Here is a 20,939-nt window from a genome sequence, read left to right as displayed (position 1 = left end):
AATCAGAAAAGGCCAATATACTTACTAGTATTTTGTGTTTTTGATTTTATAATATAATTTGTAAAATAAAATTATTCGTTTTTCAAATTTCTTCATTTTTTTCTTTTATATTTTATTTGAATATCTTACTGGACAAATCCATAAAATCAGTTCTGGTGATATATTGGAGAAATTGATCATCACATCACCAGGATTTGAACAAACCAACCTTTGGTTGAAAGTCAGTCATATTTACCAGTGGGTCCATTCCCTCCTTGAACTCAATCGCAACTTCTCGGCTCTTTCCGTCAAACCTCGAATACACAGAACGGGTATTACCCATAGGAACTCTGGAACAGGACCGCATATTGCGGCGCATAAATCCGAATCCGTACCGGCTTTACATATTGTTTGTCCGACCTTTGAATATCTTTTCATATTATGCGAACGGGTGGTCTTTAATTATATAATCTCAATTTAATATAATCTGCTAATTTAAAAATAAGTTAAATTTACGGTATATTGAAAAAGAAAAGGAGTGACATCCGCCATTTGCCGCAACGTTCGGCATAAGTTATTCCCCTTGATATGCTTGATTTTTGTTTTAATTTTTTTAGTAATGAAAACCAGATGAGTGCCTAAAATATTTATCTATTGATCATGTTTTAATATTCCCTTTTTCAGTTAGGCAAAATCAGTTGAACCATATTACTAAAGTGTCTGTTTTCTCCATGTTAACAAATCAAAACACGAATACGCCCGTTATAATGCCGCCTATACATGTCAACACGTGTAAACAATAAACCGTTAACGTTATATCCGGACGATACCTGATAGTTGACAAAAATAACGGGAACAAAATTCTGAAAAAATAGTAATCAATTGTAGCCAAAGGGGATAAACTCATGCCGAAAACGTTGCGGCAAATGGCGGATGTCACTCCTTGTCTTTTTTATAATACCGTAAAATTTGACCAGTTTTAAAAGAGACAGATTGGGTTCAATTGATAATATATTTTTTGAGTCCATACACTCGGATAATACTAAAAGATATTTAGATGTAGCAGACACGTTTTTAAAAACGGTTACACGATCGAAAATATGCGCCGCAATCTGCGGTCCCGTTCTCGAGTTCCTATGGTATTACCTACGCTAAGAAACCACGGATTTAATATAAATCCGTGAAGAAACTAAACATGTAAACAATTAGTACTTTAATATTGGGAGTTGTTGACTAAGTTTATATCATAATATCTAGTGAAAGTCTATCTAAATTAAGTAACTTCATAAATATAAAAGTAAAAATTACATTATTTATATAATTATACTTGTTACCGCGTGGTTGTAGAAACCGAAAGTTTAACGAAATGTCCACTGGTTCACCTGGGAGAAGGATCTGACATTTTTGCACAAAAGTTACCAGTCTAGACTTACATCAAATGGAACATTTATATTAATTTAATCTCGGGGAAATTATTTCCAGTCCCGTCATAAAAACCTTATGTGGACAATCTTTGATAAATAACACTTAATAATTATTAGGTTTTTCATAAAAATGTTCTAAATAGTTATGTATTCATTTAAAAATGTTTGTTTGCTGTATTCACAACTGCCATTATTTTACTGATATGAGCGCACGGAATAATTCAGCAATTCAGTCCGTCCCATTTTGAAATGCATCAATTTTTATCCAAGAAGTAAAAATATAATTGAGCCGCGTCATGACAAAACCAACATAATGGGTTTGCGACCAGCATGGATCCAGACCAACCTGCGCATCCGCGCAGTCTGATCAGGATCCATGCTGTTCGCTTACTAACCCTATAACAAGTAAAGAAACTGATAGCGAACAGCATGGATCCTGATCAGACTGCGCGGATGCCCAGGCTGGTCTGGATCCATGCTGGTCGCAAACCCATTATGTTGGTTTTGTCATGGCGCGGCTCTATCTTTTATGGAGCTCGTGGTTTTTATAAAAGTATGTTACGGAAAAACACGAGAATAACTTCAGGCGTTATTGAAATGATCAGCACAGTACTATTAAAGATCAGTCGCAAACGACAGTCATCATATATATCAACAAATTCATAGAGGAACACGTATATCAATCATAAGCCCGTAGGCGTAATATCGGGACCTCCATGTCATAGGTATAGGAAACTTTCTATGGAGTAAAATAGCTAGGACTTAAAATGTGGTAAGAAAATCGCCTTGATAATGCATACTATTATATCAGATAAACATATGGTCCATGCTGATCTCCTTTGATTACTTTATCCGATTGTCATTTGCCACGACAATAGTTAACGTTATCATGACGTCATTATATTGTCTGACGTAACATTTCATAGATACGACGTTCCGCAGCATTTGATATCAACGCATCACGGTATGTAAACACATTTTTGTTTTAATTTACAAATTGACAATAACCTTATTGAAACGTATTTCACAAAATTTTGTGATTAGTTACCAGATTCAAAATGTTATAAAACGAAAAGAATTATAATTATTTCAGCTCCTTCTTGTTTAAATCTTTCACACTTTGAAATCCGCTTCCTTAAGCTATCCAGTAGTGTTGTAATAATATACGGCGTTGATGGTCAACCCTAGTAGTATATTCCGATCCTATTCAAAATCCTTTCCATTCGGCAAGGAAGAGAGAAAATGTGTTTTCAGTTGTCAGCTATAGATAATATTTCCATTGAATCGAATCTCTTTAACAAATTAATTTATTGTGAGCACACTAACTGAATATAAAAATCTTGTTACAGTGAATTATGAACAGATTAACAAGAAACGACTACAAAGCTCACTCAAGAATGAACAAAGTGTGTTCCTCAAAAAGGGCAAAGTCTATATGTGGCACACATAGAGGACACGACTCCCAAAGAAAATTGACAAATCGCAGAAATTGTAAGTTTTGAAATAATTCTTAAAACTTTTTAATGATATTTTTGTTCATTTGCATGCATGAATCAGAGACAGTGATATTTGTAGTTCTGAAAACTATATTTTGAATGCTTACTTAGACCCAGGTCTGTTTACAGTTGATTACAATGTCATTTCATCATGTCAAATGCTAAGCAAGTAGTTTTCCGTCCTTTATACGAAAAACAAAGAAAATTCGACCTATTTTTTTGATACTATTAGCATGTTTTAAGTATTCCACTTAATACCTGTAACTATTGTCAATCGTAACGTTTCGGCGCTTTCCGCCATAGTTCAGGCTGCCCGCTTGGAAATTATATTCTTCTATTCCGTTATATTAGCTGTTCAGCATAAGACCACACAGAAGAAAAGGCGAAGTAAGAGCGCTTTACCATCACAAAGTCAGAGGAGGTCAATGCCACAAAAACATGGCCAAGTTGGACAGCGCAAAAGTCGGACAACTGGACATCATAATGGTTCTAGAGCTGAAAAAATAAATGACTATGCATTTGGTAAGTAATTGAAATCTTATTATCTAATGATTTATATAGTTTCATGCCGTTATATAGAAAAGTTTAAAAATAAACAATACGTTGTCAACACCATCTTACATTTGAAGAATGCAATGTTAATGTAAATAAGAACTCCTGATTGTTTGGCAAAGTTTGAACATTAGATAATAATTATGATTTCATCCGATTCTAATACTTATAACGTGATAATGTAGAGTGCTCAGTTGTCAGATCTATAAACTCTCCTGCGCATCGGTCGAATGTTTCACTATACATGTACTTCATTTCCTTAAGTAACGCGTGTGTATTCATTAAACTGCTAATGGAGGCGTGATCCATAGATATAAGATATTCAAATTTTATGTTGTATGTTTTTTGGAGCTTATATTAATATGCTGCAAATTTTTTGCAAATTTTTTTGCAGAGTTGAACATGTACCTTGACGATCATTATAACTACATGCAACATATAAAAAGACATGATGCAGAAATTCCAAAAGAACCGTCCTCTAAACGGCAGAATACAAAAGATGTTTTTTCTCTGCGAAAGCGAAGGTATTAAGGTCTTCCTTTCAATTCTTATTTATTGATTTTACTATAAACAAGTAATTTCCATGTGTACAATTGAAATGAATGTTAAGAGAATGATTTATTAAAGCAGTTATGTCTTAAGTATTTTATGACATTAATTTACGATGTTCAAGGTGTATGTTTGTTACAATAATTTCATTATATTATTTACGTTGAACAGGGAAAGTCGACATGCAGACGACGTCCATTGCCATCCCGCGAAACAGCAGACGACAGATGACCAAACTGTGAAATATATTCAACATGACAATAACGACAATACGGATGTCTGCCTCAAGTCGCAAGCTAATGGTATTGAGCAAATCAGTGAGAAATTGGTACGAGACAATACAAAAAACAAGTTGACAGACAAGAAGAAAATAAAGAAAGGATTTTTCGCCAGCGCCTATCGCACTTTTCTCGCTTGTTTTGGTATTAGAAATGATAGAAAATGAAATCGGAAAATGATAATGCTCCTATTTTTTTTGTTAATTTTATGATATAAATTATTTAACGTATATTAAATTAATCGTTTTCCAAACGTCTTGACTTTTTTGTCTATCGTGTTATATTTAGATATATATGCAAGCATGTTTAAATAACATGTATAAATGCACTGTGAATGATTGATTGTGAAACGAACAACCATTTTAAAAAAGCGTTTTACTGTACAAAATCCTTAGATAGGAGAAATTTACACTTGTTTTGCTTTGTTTCTTATATACATTTCATTTAATGATTTAATGAAAAGGCCACATCAAACTGGAAACATGGCGTTCATTCAATCGTTTTGAGTCTTTGTTTAATTTAGATTCCTCATTTGTTAGCTGAGTATTCGAAGAATAAGGAGAGTTATCCTAGTACCTCGAGTGTCGGCGTAACCACTTGTGTTAAAGTTTGCGTACCACCTCAGACATTTTCAAAGCCGATTGACATCTGGCTTTAAAACTTTGTATATGCCTTTGTCTGTACCCAGGAGGTAACTCTATCAAGCATTTGACAGAAACTTGCCCCTTTTTTGACTTAAAATTTACGTTTAAACTTACGAACCATCTCAGATAATCCACCGACATATGACTTTGAGAGATTGCAAACTTGTTAACCATCAGAATTTCAACCTGTGTACAGGAGAAGGTCACTGTATCAAGCTTTTTTACAATATGTTGCCCCATTACTATCAAGCACTGAGAATAGTCGAGCACGTTGTCCTACTGACAGCTCTTGGTTTTACCCGAATAATTAGAGGTTATTCTTTCATTTGTGTGAAATATGGCATATATTTTCACGAAACATGGTAAAAAAATCCATATTTTCATGAGCGGAAAGGTGAGTGAAATAATTATGTAGAATTTTACCAGGTTTCGTGTAAATATACTCCATATTTCCCAAAAAGATTTTAAGAAATCCTCTTCATTTAATTCAACCTTTTAAGAAAAAAAAAAACATGGTATCTGTTTACAAATACAAATGTACACTCATTTGCTGCGAAATTGCAATTGAATAGCGTGCAGTAATTTATACACGGATTATCTTTATAAGTTTATATTCATATAAAGTCAACGACTTTAACACCGGACATGTCACTGATTATGTCCTTAAAGACTCAATTTTGAAGCACAAAGTGATGATAATTTATATCCGTGCAATGTCCACAAAGTATTCACAAAAAAGATGAATTTAAGCCGTAACGGAGGCTACTGCATGACTGTGTTCAGTGAGTCATAAAACGTACAGTAGCCTGTGACTAAGATAAAGTATCGGTAACCCTAAAAAGATCGAGCTGTTTGTGCCAACCAATGACCTGTCTTTGAAAGCCGTCACTGCGTATATAGATAGGTTTATTTCTGTATGGAATACATATACATGGACGTGGACATTTAAAACATGTACGGTAGAAATATTTAACATACATAAGAATGAATAAGCCATCACATGTACATCAGCTCCAAAGATAGCACTAAAAAGAAAGACTCTTATTTCCATTGTGGCGTAATAGGGGCTCACCCATTTAGGTATTATAAAAGATACACACGAAAAATATATGATTAGAAACAGTGCTAATTTATGGTTGCTAATTTGGAACACTTTTGTGCGTCGTGTTGTCGTTAGCGTTGTCGGACTTTCGTCTTGTCGTCCTGTCGCTAACGAAGCAAGCCAATCGGCGCGTTGTCCTGCGGCGTGTTGTCGCGATGTCACATAGTCGCTCGACTCAAATCGAAGGATTGGTGACAACGCGCCGTTTGGCGTGCTTCGCTAGCGACAGGACGACAAAACGGCAGTGCGACAATACGTCGTTTGGCGCGTTTCGCGAGCGACAAGACGAAAATCCGATTACAGTATAGGTTGTGTTGCGTTGTCGCTATCGACAGCGCGACACGCAATTTGTACAAAATCCGCCACCATACTAATTACGATGTGTCATATAGATATTGTGACTGATTTGGTACACTTTGCTCGTTGCTTTGTTGATAGCGACAACACAAGCTATATCGTTAACGCCTTCGTTTTGTCGTCTTGTCGCTAGCGAAACGCGCCACACGGCACCTTGTCGCACTGTCGTCTTGTCGTCCTGTCTCTAGCAAAGGACGAAAAGTGGCGCGTTGTCGTGTGGCGCGTTGTCGTTTAGTCGCCCTGTCGCTTGGCACATAAGCCATTTCTTCGATATGAGCCGAGGACAATGTTACATCGCGACAACTCGCCGCACGACCATGTGCCGTTTGGCGTTCATCGTGAGAGACAGGATGACAAGACGAGAGTCCGACAACGCGCCGTTTGGCGCAACGTCGTCCTCCATGATGCACAAAACCGTTCCAAATCAGCCACCATATTTACACTTTACCCTTAAAGTTACTGATATCGTTCTTCATTATATATCATTTATATCTTATTATAAACCACGGTGTGTGAATAATGATCCTCCTAGCTTATTTGTGGCATTACCAGTTGACACAAACATAAAAGTGTGAGTGATGATAATGTCTGGCAGAGCAAGACGTGTTTTTATCTGTAAATGTATGATATAGTCAAAAAATTAAGCAAGAATTTCAAAAAAATCAAATGTAGCAAATATTATAATGGATAACACAAAGTTGGACAATTGTTTGTCCTTGACTTTCTTCCTTTCTTAGAGCATGAATTAAACATCTTTCTAATATATGAAATCTTCAAAGGCTATACGTAGGTGCTCTTTTGGTTATTGGAGCTAATAATTATATTAATATCTTTATTTAAAGACGGTTACACATATACAAATTATACAAATACAATAACAATCATATATATCTTGTTTCAAATGTGGCCATCTGAAATATGACTGTATAATATGTAATTTTAGAATAAGACATTCATTCATTCATTCATTCATTCATTCATTCATTCATTCATTCATTCATTCATTTGAACATCTTTTTTTTTTTAAACATTTAAGGTAATCAACGTTAAGAATATTTAAAGGTATATTGTTCTAAATGTTCATGCCATAATAAGAAAATGTGTCTTTAATATAATTATGCCCCCATTTCGAAGAAAAGGGGGTATATTGCTTTGCACTTGTCGGTCCGTCGGTCCGTCGGTTCGTCGGTCCGTAGACCAAATGGTTTCCGAGTGATAACTAAAGAACCCTTAGGCCTAGGAACTTCAAACTTGGTATGGTGATTGGTCATGACCAGTAGATGACCCCTATTGATTTTGGGTCAAGGGGTCAAAGGTCAAGGTCACATTGACCTTGTAAGCAAAAACGGTTTCCGATCAATAACTAAAGAACCTTAAGGCGTAGGAACTTCAAACCTGGTATGGTGATTGGTCATGACCAGTAGATGACCCCTATTGATTTTGGGGTCAAGGGGTCAAAGGTCAAGGTCACATTGACCTTGTAAGCAAAAACGGTTTCCGATCAATAACTAAAGAACCTTAAGGCGTAGGAACTTCAAACTTGGTATGGTGATTGGTCATGACCAGTAGATGATCCCTATTGATTTTTGGGTCAAGGGGTCAAAGGTCAAGGTCACATTGACCTTGTAAGCAAAAACGGTTTCCGATCAATAACTAAAGAACCTTAAGGCCTAGGAACTTCAAACTTGGTATGGTGATTGGTCATGACCAGTAGATGACCCCTATTGATTTTGGGGTCAAGGGGTCAAAGGTCAAGGTCACATTGACCTTGTAAGCAAAAACGGTTTCCGATCAATAACTAAAGAACCTTAAGGCCTAGGAACTTCAAACTTGGTATGGTGATTGGTCATGACCAGTAGATGACCCCTATTGATTTTGGGGTCAAGGGATCAAAGGTCAAGGTCACATTGACCTTGTAAGCAAAAACGGTTTTCCGATCAATAACTAAAGAACCTTAAGGCCTAGGAACTTCAAACTTGATATGGTGATTGGTCATGATCAGTAGATGATCCTATTGATTTTGGGGTCAAGGGGTCAAGGTCAAGGTCACATTGACCTTGTAAGCAAAAACGGTTTCCGATCAATAACTAAAGAACTTTAAGGCCTAGGAACTTCAAACTTGGTATGGTGATTGGTCATGATCAGTAGATGACCCCTATTGATTTTGGGGTCAAGGGGTCAAAGGTCAAGGTCACATTGACCTTGTAAGCAATAACGGTTTCCGATCAATAACTAAAGAACTTTAAGGCCTAGGAACTTCAAACTTGGTATGGTGATTGGTCATGATCAGTAGATGACCCCTATTGATTTTGGGGTCAAGGGGTCAAAGGTCAAGGTCACATTGACCTCTTTGGTAAAAACGGTTTCTGATCAATAACAAAAGAACCCTTAGGCCTAGGAACTTCAAACTTGGTATGATGATTGGTCATGACCAGTAGATGACCCCTATTGATATTGAGGTTAAGGGGTCAAAGGGCAAGGTCACATTGACCTTGTAGGTAAAAATGCTTTCAAATCAATAACTTAAGAACCCTTTGGCCTTGGAACTTCAAACATGGTATGGTTATTGGTCATGACCAGCAGATGACCTATTGATTTTGGGGTCAAGGGGTCAAAGGTCAAGGTCACATTGACCTTGTATGTTAAAACGGTTTCCGATCAATTAACTTAAAAAGCTTAGGCCTAGGAACTTCAAACTTTGTATGATGATTGGTCGTGACCAGCAGATGACCCCTATTGGATTTTGGGGTTAAGGGGTCAAAGGTTAAGGTCATGACCAGTTATACTTGATAACCCTTATTAATTGTTTGATCACTGGGTCAGAAGTCATGCATAATAACCTTATCACATGACTCATTGGCTGCTGATAGGGGGCATACATGTTTTACAAACATATCTTGTTTGTTTTAGGTCTTGTCCATAATACAATATATTTTCGTGACCTAGATCTTCAGTTATATATTTTGTTGTCTGATAAAGCCAAACCTGTAAATGAAGGCCATTCAAGGATGTCCATGTCCATTAAAGACAAGTGGTATATAATTAGAGGTTAATTTGTTACGTCACTATGCCGGTCTATGAAAAATAGAAGTCGACTATGAACGAAATTCGATATAGTATCGACTTCTGTTCTTCTATAAAAATTAACGCACAGGATTTTTAAAAAATACAGCCTTTTCATTGGATGACAAATAAAGTTGGACACTAAACTCAATGACGGGTTGTCTCACAGTTGCCTTTATACACGTAATGTATTATACAGTGCGTTAATTAAAACTCGCGTATTTTTTTGCTATGCTTATCGCTAATGAAATATATTATATATGTACATGTATATATCAGAGACGTTGAAAATACATGTACATTTATCTGGCTATGTTAAATACATAAAATTAACTATTTAGAAATGTTGATAAGAGATTTAGAATAAAAGATGTACGTCATACCCATTCAAACGTCACTTACGTCATGACGTAATATATTTTCTGACGTAACTTGTCATAGAAACGACGTTCCGGAACATAAGATATCATCACATCGTGGTATGTAAACATATTTATTACTTTTTGATTTACAATACCCTTATTTCACAGAAATAAAAGTTTAAAATGTATTAAGCTTGTAGTTTAGGGGAAAGTATAAGAATAAATTTTAGCAATTTTACTACATCTTGATAAAAGCTTGCACCCGGTCGGATCTAGCGCCCCTCCCCCCCCCCCCCCCCCCCACACACACAATCCCAACCCACTCTCTTTAGAGTCCTTTCAATTAGACAAAGAAGTACTAAAGTCAGTTTTAGTTTACATTTATATATAATATTTCTTATGAATTGTGTTGAATAAATTAATTTGTTGTGAGCACAATAACTGAGTATAAAAATCTTGTTACAGTGAATTATGAACAGATTATCAAGAAACGATTACAAAGCTCACTCAAGAATGGACAAAGTTTGTTCCTCAAAAAGGGCAAGGTCTATATGTGGCACACATAGAGGACACGATTCCCAAAGAAAATCGGCAAATCCCAGAAAAGGTAAGCTTATTACTTTTAAGTGGTAATTTTGTTCAATACAATGTATTTTTTAATAATGAATTAGCGCAAAGAATATTTTTATTGAATGATAATTATATTTAAGTGGCTAACTATCACTTTGATTCAAGTCTGTTTACATTTGTTATGTCATATTATTCAACTCTGGGTGATGTTAAGAAAGAACATTTCTTATATATAACATTGACATTGAGGTATAGTAACGCATGTTGCATATTTTCCATGTTATAATTTGAAATATTGTCAATCGTATCATTTCGGCGATTTCCACCATAATTCGTTTCATCGGGGACAGGGAGCGCAGGGGTAGGAGGGGGTTGTGAATGAAGCATTGCACCATCAGGCTGTCACTAGATATTTATATTCTTCATTTTCCTTATATTTGCAGTTGAGGATAAGACCTCACAGAAGAAAAGGCGAAGTAAGAGTGCTTTACCACCACAAAGTCAAAGGAAGTCAATGCCACAAAAACATGGTCAAGATAGACAGCGCAAAAGACGCACCACTGGACATATTAGTTCTAGAGTTGAAAGAAGAAGTGACTTTGCGTTTGGTAAGTAATTGAAAACTTATTGTCTGATAATTTATAACTTTTCAGATTAAAAATATTTTGTTTTTTGTTGTTATTTTTTAAATAAGGTGACAACGACATCTTACGCGTGAAGGATGAACTCCTGTTTGTTGCGCAAAGTTTGACATTCGATAAAATTTATGAATTTATCTGATCTGGTCTAAGCTTTAACAAAGTAAAAGGACATAAGGGAGATTTTTGTATGACTGGTACTTTTTCATGTTTTCGTTTGTAGTGCCCAAAGTGATCTGTGTATATAAAAAGATTTTTGTTTTTAGAACTCCTTTAAACACGCTCTAACTTTTTTGCAGAGTTGAAGATGTACCTAGACGATCCTTATGACTACATGCAGCATATAAACAGAAATGATGCAGAAAGTCTCAAAGAACCCGGTTCTGTACAAAAGAATACAAAAATGTCAGATGTTTTATCTCTGAGAAAGCCAAATTTAAAAAGGTATCAGATTTTTTTCTATCAAGTTTTTTAAAGCAAATATTTATTTATTTATTTCTTTTTCTTTTTTTTTTTATTTATTTATTAACAAATAATTTTCAGTTGTTGAAATAAATGTTGCCCTTTTTCATACAAAGAATGTTTTATAAAAAAAAGAAAGAAAAACATGCGTTAAAAGTTTCTTAAATATACTACGTTTTAATTTACGATAATTTAAGCTGTTCAAGCACTTGCGTTGCATTATTATAACAATCATTTTATTATAATTTTTACGTTAAACAGGGACAACCGAGAAGCAGACAACACCCATTGCCACCTCGCGAAACAGCAGACGTCAGGTGACCAGGTGAAATGTACTCAACGTGGAAGCTTAAACATGAACATTACAGATGTTTGCCAAAAGTCACAAGCTACTGGGGATGAGCAAATCAGTGAGAAATTGGTGCGAGATAATATTAGAAATGAGTTGGCAGACAAGAAGAAAACAAAGAAAGGAGTTTTCACCAATGTCTTTCGCACAGTTCTCGCTTGTTTTGGTATTAGAAATGACAGGAAAGACAGGAAGTGAAAATAGACAATGTTACTGTACCAATTTTTGTGTGTTAATGTATGATTTATTTTGTTAAACATATAGTAAAATTAATCGTTTTTCAAATCTCTTGATTTTGCTTTCTTTAATATTTTATTTGATTATATATTTTACTGAGCAAATCCGTAATTTATATAAAAATTGCCGAGTGGTTAGAGTCACTGACTTCGAGCCACTTGCCTCTCACCGTCGCAGGTTCGAATATTGCAAGAAAATTTGAATTTAATAGTTCATATTAGGAAATGACATAGCTAGATTACCAACAGCTAGTGGTTGAATTCGGACAAACCTTTTTGCCTGAAATAATGAACGGAGGGGCATATGATACGCCGTTTTCTGTTACTAAAGTTATATGATCTTTAAAATGCTGGTGTGACATAAATAAACAAAAGTAACTGGGCAAAACGTTAAGGTCACCAATATGTCAAGGCCCCTGTAAAACTCGTGATGTTGCAATAGAAATCGTTATCGGATCAGATCTTATCAATTTAGCTTCGTTTTCCATTCTAGAGTGCAAAACATCTATATCAAATACATTACGCATCCCATATACATCTATGTAGCCTCGTTTCCATTTCAAGAGTACAAAACATCCATATCATGCAAATCACACCCCATATATCCTCGCGTTTAGTTTTACAGTTCAAAATATCTATATCAAATGCATATCGCACTCCATCTTGCATCATTTCCATTTTCAAGACAAAAAAATGTATCAATTCCTTTTTGTATTTGTAACGAAGTAACAAAGTTTTGTCAAAATGTAAAAAGGTGTGAAATAATTAATAAGGTCGAAAGACATTATTGAGAACAATACTGATTATATTGGACACGTACGCAGCTGTAAAACCTAGCGCGTCATACAATATAGATTTGATATAGCAGTGTGCTCGTCCAATAGAATTCATTATTGTACTCAACATTGTTTAATAACCTCATAGTCTCATTGTTAACCATCGAGTTAATGGCAATTTTTGAAACCATTTAATAACCATTTAAGGTTTAATGAAGCACGAGTTTCTTAGTTGTAAACCATTTATTATGCCTCCAGATGATCCAAAATATTTCAAGAAAATCAATATTGAGTAAAATGCACTAAAACTTTTAAAAATATATAAAAACATTCAAGATCTAAGTTATATTTTATATGTTATGTGCGGTTTTACACTGATTTTGCAGTATTTTATCACAATATTTCTACTGCGATACTAACGCAGTAAGCCGGACTGTGATTGCAAATGTTGACCTTTTTTTTTTGGGTAATTTTCGTGGATTGTAAGTGCCGATTGCACTATGTAAAATTTCTTAATTTGTTCACCTCACATTATTTTACTTTTAAATACATTTCCAAAACGATATGAAAATTAACATGAATCTGGAGGCGTGATGCTTTAATTTCCCTTTATATATAAAAAAAAGAATAAAGCAAGCTTAAGGAAAATAGTAAAAAAGTAAACTTTTAAAAGGGTTGTTTTCCTCTGGATCTAATGATTTTTTATGTTAATTAGTGATTGTTTTAAAAAACAAGTTACAAAATATTAAGTAAAATAAACAAATTTCTTGGGAGGGCTTTTGTCCGCCTTGTCATTTTCATGGGAGGGCTTTTGTCCGCCTTGTCATTTTTGGATGGGAGGGCTTTTGTCCGGGAGGGTTTTTGTCCGTTTCCCGTATACATACATTCGCTTTGTATGTTCGATTGTGAAACAAACAAATTATTTTTAAAATGTGTTTTACTAGACAAAATCCGTAAAAATTCTCTAGACAAGAGTTTGACAGAAGGATGGACATGTGGAAGGAGGAACATGGCGGCGGCTATGCTCTCTTCACGAAGTAATAAAAGTTCTCATACGAAAAAATACTATTTTGAAAGAAAAATACCATGCCATCTCCCACCCTCTTAAAGTTTTTTCTATTAATTGTTATAGTATATTTGGTATAAAAATACTTAATTGTTGTGCGACATTATTGTTGTGCTTGTGTTATTTTAGTTCTTTCTATTCGGCATCTTTCTTGTTGGGTGGTTCCAGTATTTCTTACTTGAATACTGTTGAATCACCCTTAGGATATGTGGCCTGTTTTTTAAATTTGTCTTTTGACGTCATATCTGTGATATGCAGGCTTCATAACCTCAGATCCCCTTTCAAAATTCCATTTTAATTAGTTCCGCCCATTACATTGTTTTCTCGTTTAGGGCACATGCATTTTTTATGCTCCCCGAAAAATTTCGGGGGAGCATATAGTCGTCGGGTTGTCCGTCCGTCCGTCCGTCTGTCCGTCCGTCCGTCAGTCCGTACGTACGTCCCGAATTCGTGTCCGGCCCATAACTTTGTTATTTGAAGTCGGATTTTAAAATTATTTCACAGAAATGATCACCATATTGAGACGACGTGTCGCGCGCAACATTTGGGTCGCTACCTTGAAGGTCAAGGTCACAGCATGACCTTGCAGCAAAATCGTGTCCGGTCCATAACTTCATTATTTGAAGTTGGATTTTAAAAATATTTCACAGAAATGATCACCATATTGAGACGACGTGTCGCGCGCAACATTTGGGTCGCTACCTTGAAGGTCAAGGTCACAGCATGACCTTGCAGCAAAATCGTGTCCGGTCTATAACTTTGTTATTTGAAGTTGGATTTTAAAAATATTTCACAGAAATGATCACCATATTGAGACGACGTGTCGCGCGCAACATTTGGGTCGCTACCTTGAAGGTCAAGGTCACAGCATGACCTTGCAGCAAAATCGTGTCCGGTCCATAACTTTGTTATTTGAAGTCGGATTTAAAAAATATTCCACAGAAATGATCACCATATTGAGACGATGTGTCGCGTGCAACATGTGGGTCGCTTCCTTGAAGGTCAAGGTCACAGCATGACCTTGCAGCAAAATCGTGTCCGGCCCATAACTTCCCTATTTGAAGTTAGATTTAAAAAGTATTTCACAGAAATGATCATCATATTAAGATGACGTGTCATGCACAATCGCATTTAAGTCGCTACATTGAAGGTCAAAGGCTCGGTATGACCTTGCAGCAAAATCGTGTCCGGCCCATAACTTTGTTACTGGAAGTCGGATTTAACAACTATTTCACAGAGATGATCACCATATTGAATCGACGTGTCGCATGCAACATTTAGGTCACTACGTTGAAGGTCAAGGTCACAGCATGACCTTGCAGCAAAATAATGTCAGGCGCATAACTTTGTTATTTGAAATCGGATTTTACAACTATTTCACAAAAATGATCACCATATTTAGACAATGTGTCGTGCACAATATTTGGGTTGTTTTTACACTTTGAACTTTGTCTGTGACATAACTCTGACACAACAAGAGGTATACCTTCCTGTGTCCAAAACCTATTCGGGGAGCATCACCCGGTTCAACCGGCTCTTGTTTTACTTGGGGACCATATGCCGCTTTTCATGGAATGGCACTAACGTGTCACATTCAAGGTTCCATGATAACCGCCATATGAACACATATGCGGATGTTTCAAAATTCTAAATTTTACCAGGTTATTTTAAATGTTGAATTCTGCTTAAGCTGGTGCTAGGGGCGTGGACGGTAACTTGCACTTTCCAGTACCGTCCATGAACAGGCTCAATCAAACCGAGCCTGCAACATTTTTCAATTCTGCCGTGTTGGGCTTTCTTTAGGGCTTCTTATTTCTCTCTATTTTACCGCCACATCAGCGTTGTTTGTGCCGTGTGGAGGCCGTAAAAAGTCGCCCCGTACATTCAATCAGGGATGTTATATTTCCGATCCTAAAAGATCGTTCAGCACGACATTATTGTTGTGCTTGTGTTATTTTAGTTCTTTCTATTCGGCATCTTTCTTGTTGGGTGGTTCCAGTATTCCTTACTTGAATACTGTTGAATCACCCTTAGGATATGTGGCCTGCTTTTTATTTGTCTTTTGACGTCATATCTGTGATATGCAGGCTTCATAACCTCAGATCCCCTTTCAAAATTCCATTTTATTTAGTTCTGCCCATTGATTCCTCGTTTAGGGCACATGCATTTTTTTACTTGGGGACCATATGCCGCTTTTCATGGGATGGCACTAACGTGTCACATTGAAGGTTCCATGATAACCGCCATATGAACACATATGGGGATGTTTCAAAATTCTTAATTTTACCAGGTTATTTTAAATGTTGAATTCTGCTTAAGCCGGGCGTGGACGGTAACTTGCACTTTCCAGTACCGTCCATGAAAAGGCTCAATCAAACCGAGCCTGCAACATTTTCAATTTTGCCGTGTTGGGCTTTCTTTAGGGATTCTTATTTCTCTCTATTTTAACACAATTACCTTTTTATTGATACCCCAAAAAATCCAGTATTTGTTTGATTTTAAGACTGCCCTGAATATATTAATTGAAAGCCAAGCAATAACATAACTTTGCCGGGATGTTTCTGTACAATGACGTAAAAAAGTAGGGTAAGTACTATGATATTTTTTGGATGAGTTTTGCGTCGTGCCAACACAGTATTGGTGATATGGTGACTTCCCAACTTGACTGTTGGAGAAAGACCTTATTCTAGATTAGAACCCCGACGTTCTGTAAACTAGCTGGATAGCCTCCTCACAAGAAGGAATCCATAAACTCTGTCGGGATTCGAACCCATAGCGGTGAGGGGCGAGTGGTTTAAAGTTAACGACATGTCACCAAGTATATGCTTAAAGACTAAATTTTGAATTACAAAGTGGTGAGGGGCGAAGGTACATCGGTGCAATGTCCACAAGTATTAACAAAATAAATGAATTTGAGCCGTAATGAAAGCTCACTGTGCACAATGGCCAGTGAGTATAAGAACGTACAGTCACCTATGACAATAATAAAGTATCGGTAACTCTAAAAAGATCGAGCTGTTTGTGCCAAGCAATGGCCTGCCTTTGAACGCCTCCACTGCGTGAGATAGGTTTATTTCGGTATATAATACATATACATGGACATGAATATTTAAAACAACAACTAGTTATTTAAAACAACATGTATGGTACAAATATTAAACATACATGAGAATGAATAAGCCCATGCACATCAGCACCAAGGATAGCACAAAAATATGGTGGCTGATTTGGTACATTTTACGCATTGCGTTGTCGATAGCTACAACACAACCTATATCGTTATCGCCTTTTCGTCTTGTCGCTAGCGAAACGCACCAAACGGCGTGTTGTCGCACTGTTGTCTTGTCGTCCCGTCTCTAGCGAAGCACTCCAAACAGCGCGTTGTCGTGCGGCGCGTTGTCGCAATGTTGCCCTGTCGCTTGATCCTGTGGCCAAGCCTTCGATTTGAGCTGAGCGACAATGTGACATCGCGACAACACGCCGCACGAAACGCGCCGTTTGGCGTGAAACGTTAGCGACAGGACGACAAGACGAAAGTCCGACAACGCGCCTTTTGGCGCTTTGTCGTGCTTTTGCTAGCGTCAACACGACACACAAAAGCGTTCTAAATCAACCACCATATTGAGCCCCTAGAACGCCACTATGGAAATAAGAGTCTTTTTGTATATATATGTTGGCTGATTTGGAATGCTGTTGTGTGTCGTTTTGTCACTAGTGACAGCACTATAAAGCGCCATACGGCGCGTTGTCGGACTTTCGTCTTCTCGTCCTGTCGCTAACGATGTACGCCAAACCGCACGTTGTCGTGCGGCGTATTGTCGCGATGTTACATTGTTGCTCGGCTCAAATCGAAGGATTGGCTTATAAGTCAAACGACAGGGCGACATCGCGACAAGGCGCCGCACGACAACGTGACGTTTGGCGTGCTTCGCTAGCGACTAGACGACAGTTCGATAACGCGCGTTTCGCTAGCTACAAGACGAAAAGGCGATGACGATATAGGTTGTGTTGTCGCTATCGACCACGCAACGCGCAAAGTGTACGAAATCAGCTATCATACGCTACCCTGATATCGTTCGATCCTCACTATATATCATTTATATTTTACTATTAACCACTGTATGTGAATAATGATCCTCCTTGTTTATGTGTGAATCAACATAAACACAAAACTTTGATTGATAATGTCTGGCAGAGCAGGGCGTGTTTTTTTATCTGTAAATAAATTATGATATAGACAAATAAAACCAAGAATTTCAAACAAATAAAATGTAGCAAATATTATTGTAGATAACAGAAAGTTGGACTATGGTTGATTTCTGACTTTCTACCATTTTTGTATTCTGCAGGTACAACATGTATTTCAATTGCATGAAATTAATAATTTTTCTAATAGTCTTTTCAGGCTATACGTAAGTGCGCTTTTGGTTCTTGAAACTATAGCCAAACCTGTAAACGAAGGCCATCCAAGGGCGCCATTACATACAAGTTGTATGTAGTTGGACGTTAATAATCAATGACGGGTTGTCTCACAGCGGCCTTTATACGTACACAAATAAATAAAACTCGCGTCATATTTCGCAATGCTTTTCGCTAGCGCAATCTATTATATATGTATATCAAAGATGTTTGAAATGCATGTTCATTGCATTTGTACATTTATCTGATTAAGAATTGTTGATAAGTGAGATGTACGTCATGCCCATTATTACGTCACTTACGTCATGACGTAATTCGATTTTCTGACGTAACTTGTCATAGAAACGACGTTCCGCAACATTAGATATCAACACATCACGGTATGTAAACATATTTTTTTATTTATTTAAAATACATTTATTTCACAGAATTTCATGGTCAATGAAGAGATTCAAAATGTTATTAAGCTAATTATAGGTGGTGGAAAGAATCAGAATTAAATTTTAGCAACTTTAGCTGCTTCTTGATAAAAGCTATCACTCGGACCCAGCGCCCCCACCCCACCCACTCTCTTCAAAGTCCTTTCCATTAGACAAAGAAGGGCTACAATCTGTTTTAAATATTCATTTATAAATAATATTTCAAATGAATCGAATGTGTTGAACAAATTAATTTGTTGTGAGCAAAATAACTGAGTATAAACATTTTGTTACAGTGAATTATGAACAGATTATCAAGAAACGACTACAAAGCTCACTCAAGAATGGACAATGTTTGTTCCTCAAAAAGGGCAAGGTCTATATGTGGCGCACATAGAGGACACGATTCCCAAAGAAAATTGACAAATCAAAGAAAAAGTAAGTTTTGAAATGATTTTTATAACTTTTAAACATTTCTTATATATAACAGAGAAATTTTGGTATGTATACTAACGCATGTTGCAAATTTTTCATGTAATTATTCGAAATATTGTCAATCGTATCATTTCGGCGATTTCCACCATAATTCGTTTCATCGGGGACAGGGAGCGGAGGGGTAGGAGGGGGTTCAGAATGAAGCATTGCACCATCAGGCTGTCACTAGATATTTATATTCTTCATTTTCCTTATATTTGCAGTTGAGGATAAGACCTCACAAAAGAAAAGGCGAAGTAAGAGCGCTTTACCACCACTAAGTCAGAGGAAGTCAATGCCACAAAAACATGGTCAAGATGGACAGCCTAAAAAACGCACCACTGGACATATTAGTTCTAGAGCTGAAAGAAGAAATGACTTTGCATTTGGTAAGTAATTGAAAACTTATTGTCTGATAATTTATAACTTTTCAGATTAAAAATGTTTTGTTTTTTTATTGTTGTTTTTTTAAATAAGTGACAACGACATCTTACGCGTGAAGGATGAACTCCTGTTTGTTGCGCAAAGTTCGATAACATTTATGATTTTATCTGATCTGGTCTAAGCTTTAACAAAGTAAAAGGACATAAGGGAGATTTTTGTATGACTGGTCCTTTTTCATGTTTTCGTTTGTAGTGCCCCAAGTGATCTGTGTATATAAAAAGTTTTTTGTTTTTGGAACTCATTAAACACGCTCTAACTTTTTTGCAGAGTTGAAGATGTACCTAGACGATCCTTATGACTACATGCAGCATATAAACAGAAATGATGCAGAAAATCTCAAAGAACCCACTTCTGTACATAAGAATACAAAAATGTCAGATGTTTTATCTCTGAGAAAGCCAAATTTAAAAAGGTATCAGATTTTTTTCTTTCAAGTTTTTTAAAGCAAATATTATTTATTTATTTATTTTTCTTTTTTTATTTATTTATTTATTAACAAATTATTTTCAATAGGTGAAATAAATGTTGCCCTTTTTCATACAAAGAATGTTTTATAAAAAAAAAAGAAAAGAAAGAAAAACATGCGTTAAAAGTTTATTAATATACTACGTTTTAATTTACGATAATTTAAGCTGTTCAAGCACTTGCGTTGCATTATTATAACAATCATTTCATTATAATTTTTACGTTAAACAGGGACAACCGAGAAGCAGACGACATCCATTGCCACCTCGTGAAACAGCAGACGTCAGGTGACCAGGTGAAATGTACTCAACGTGGAAACTTAAACATGAACATTAGGCCTACAGATGTTTGCCAAAAGTCACAAGCTACTGGGGATGAGCAAATCAGTGAGAAATTGGTGCGAGATGATATTAGAAATGAATTGGCAGACAAGAAGAAAACAAAGAAAGGATTTTTCACCAACGTCTTTCGCACAGTTCTCGCTTGTTTTGGTATTAGAAATGACAGGAAAGACAGGAAGTGAAAATAGACAATGTTACTGTACCAATTTTTGTGTGTTCATGTATGATTTATTTTGTTAAACATAAAGTAAAATTAATTGTTTTTCAAATCTCTTAATTTTGCTTTCTTTAATATTTTATTTGAATATATATGTTACTGAACAAATCCGTAATTTATAGAAAAATTGCTCAGTGGTTAGAGTCACTGACTTCGAGCCACTTTCCTCTCACCGTCGCAGGTTCGAATGTTGCAAGAAAGTTTGAATTTAATAGTTCATATAAGGAAATGACATAGCTAGATTACCAACTGCTAGT

At 36.1% G+C, this 20,939-nt stretch overlaps 1 protein-coding gene and 1 long non-coding RNA gene across 2 annotated transcripts; both read left to right on the top strand.

Moving 5' to 3' along the window:
- Nucleotides 1-18,564: 18,564 nt before the first annotated feature.
- On the top strand, nt 18,565-19,517 carry LOC132741869 (uncharacterized). The gene is made up of 3 exons (XR_009627356.1): nt 18,565-18,702; nt 19,038-19,179; nt 19,440-19,517. It is a non-coding gene; the product is annotated as an uncharacterized LOC132741869 (long non-coding RNA).
- Nucleotides 19,518-19,931: 414 nt separating this feature from the next.
- On the top strand, nt 19,932-20,671 carry LOC132741872 (uncharacterized). Its single transcript, XM_060730135.1, has 2 exons — nt 19,932-20,071; nt 20,356-20,671. The coding sequence occupies exons 1-2, from the start codon at nt 19,935-19,937 to the stop codon at nt 20,645-20,647; spliced, it is 429 nt and encodes a 142-aa protein (XP_060586118.1). The 5' UTR covers nt 19,932-19,934; the 3' UTR covers nt 20,648-20,671.
- The last annotated feature ends 268 nt before the right edge of the window (nt 20,672-20,939 follow it).

Source organism: Ruditapes philippinarum, unplaced genomic scaffold, assembly GCF_026571515.1.
Source record: "Ruditapes philippinarum isolate M1 unplaced genomic scaffold, ASM2657151v2 ctg2614_1_1_1_1, whole genome shotgun sequence".
NCBI classification, from domain to species: domain Eukaryota; kingdom Metazoa; phylum Mollusca; class Bivalvia; order Venerida; family Veneridae; genus Ruditapes; species Ruditapes philippinarum.
Note: the sequence above shows the minus strand (reverse complement) of the source record. Positions and strands in the feature narration are given on the sequence as shown.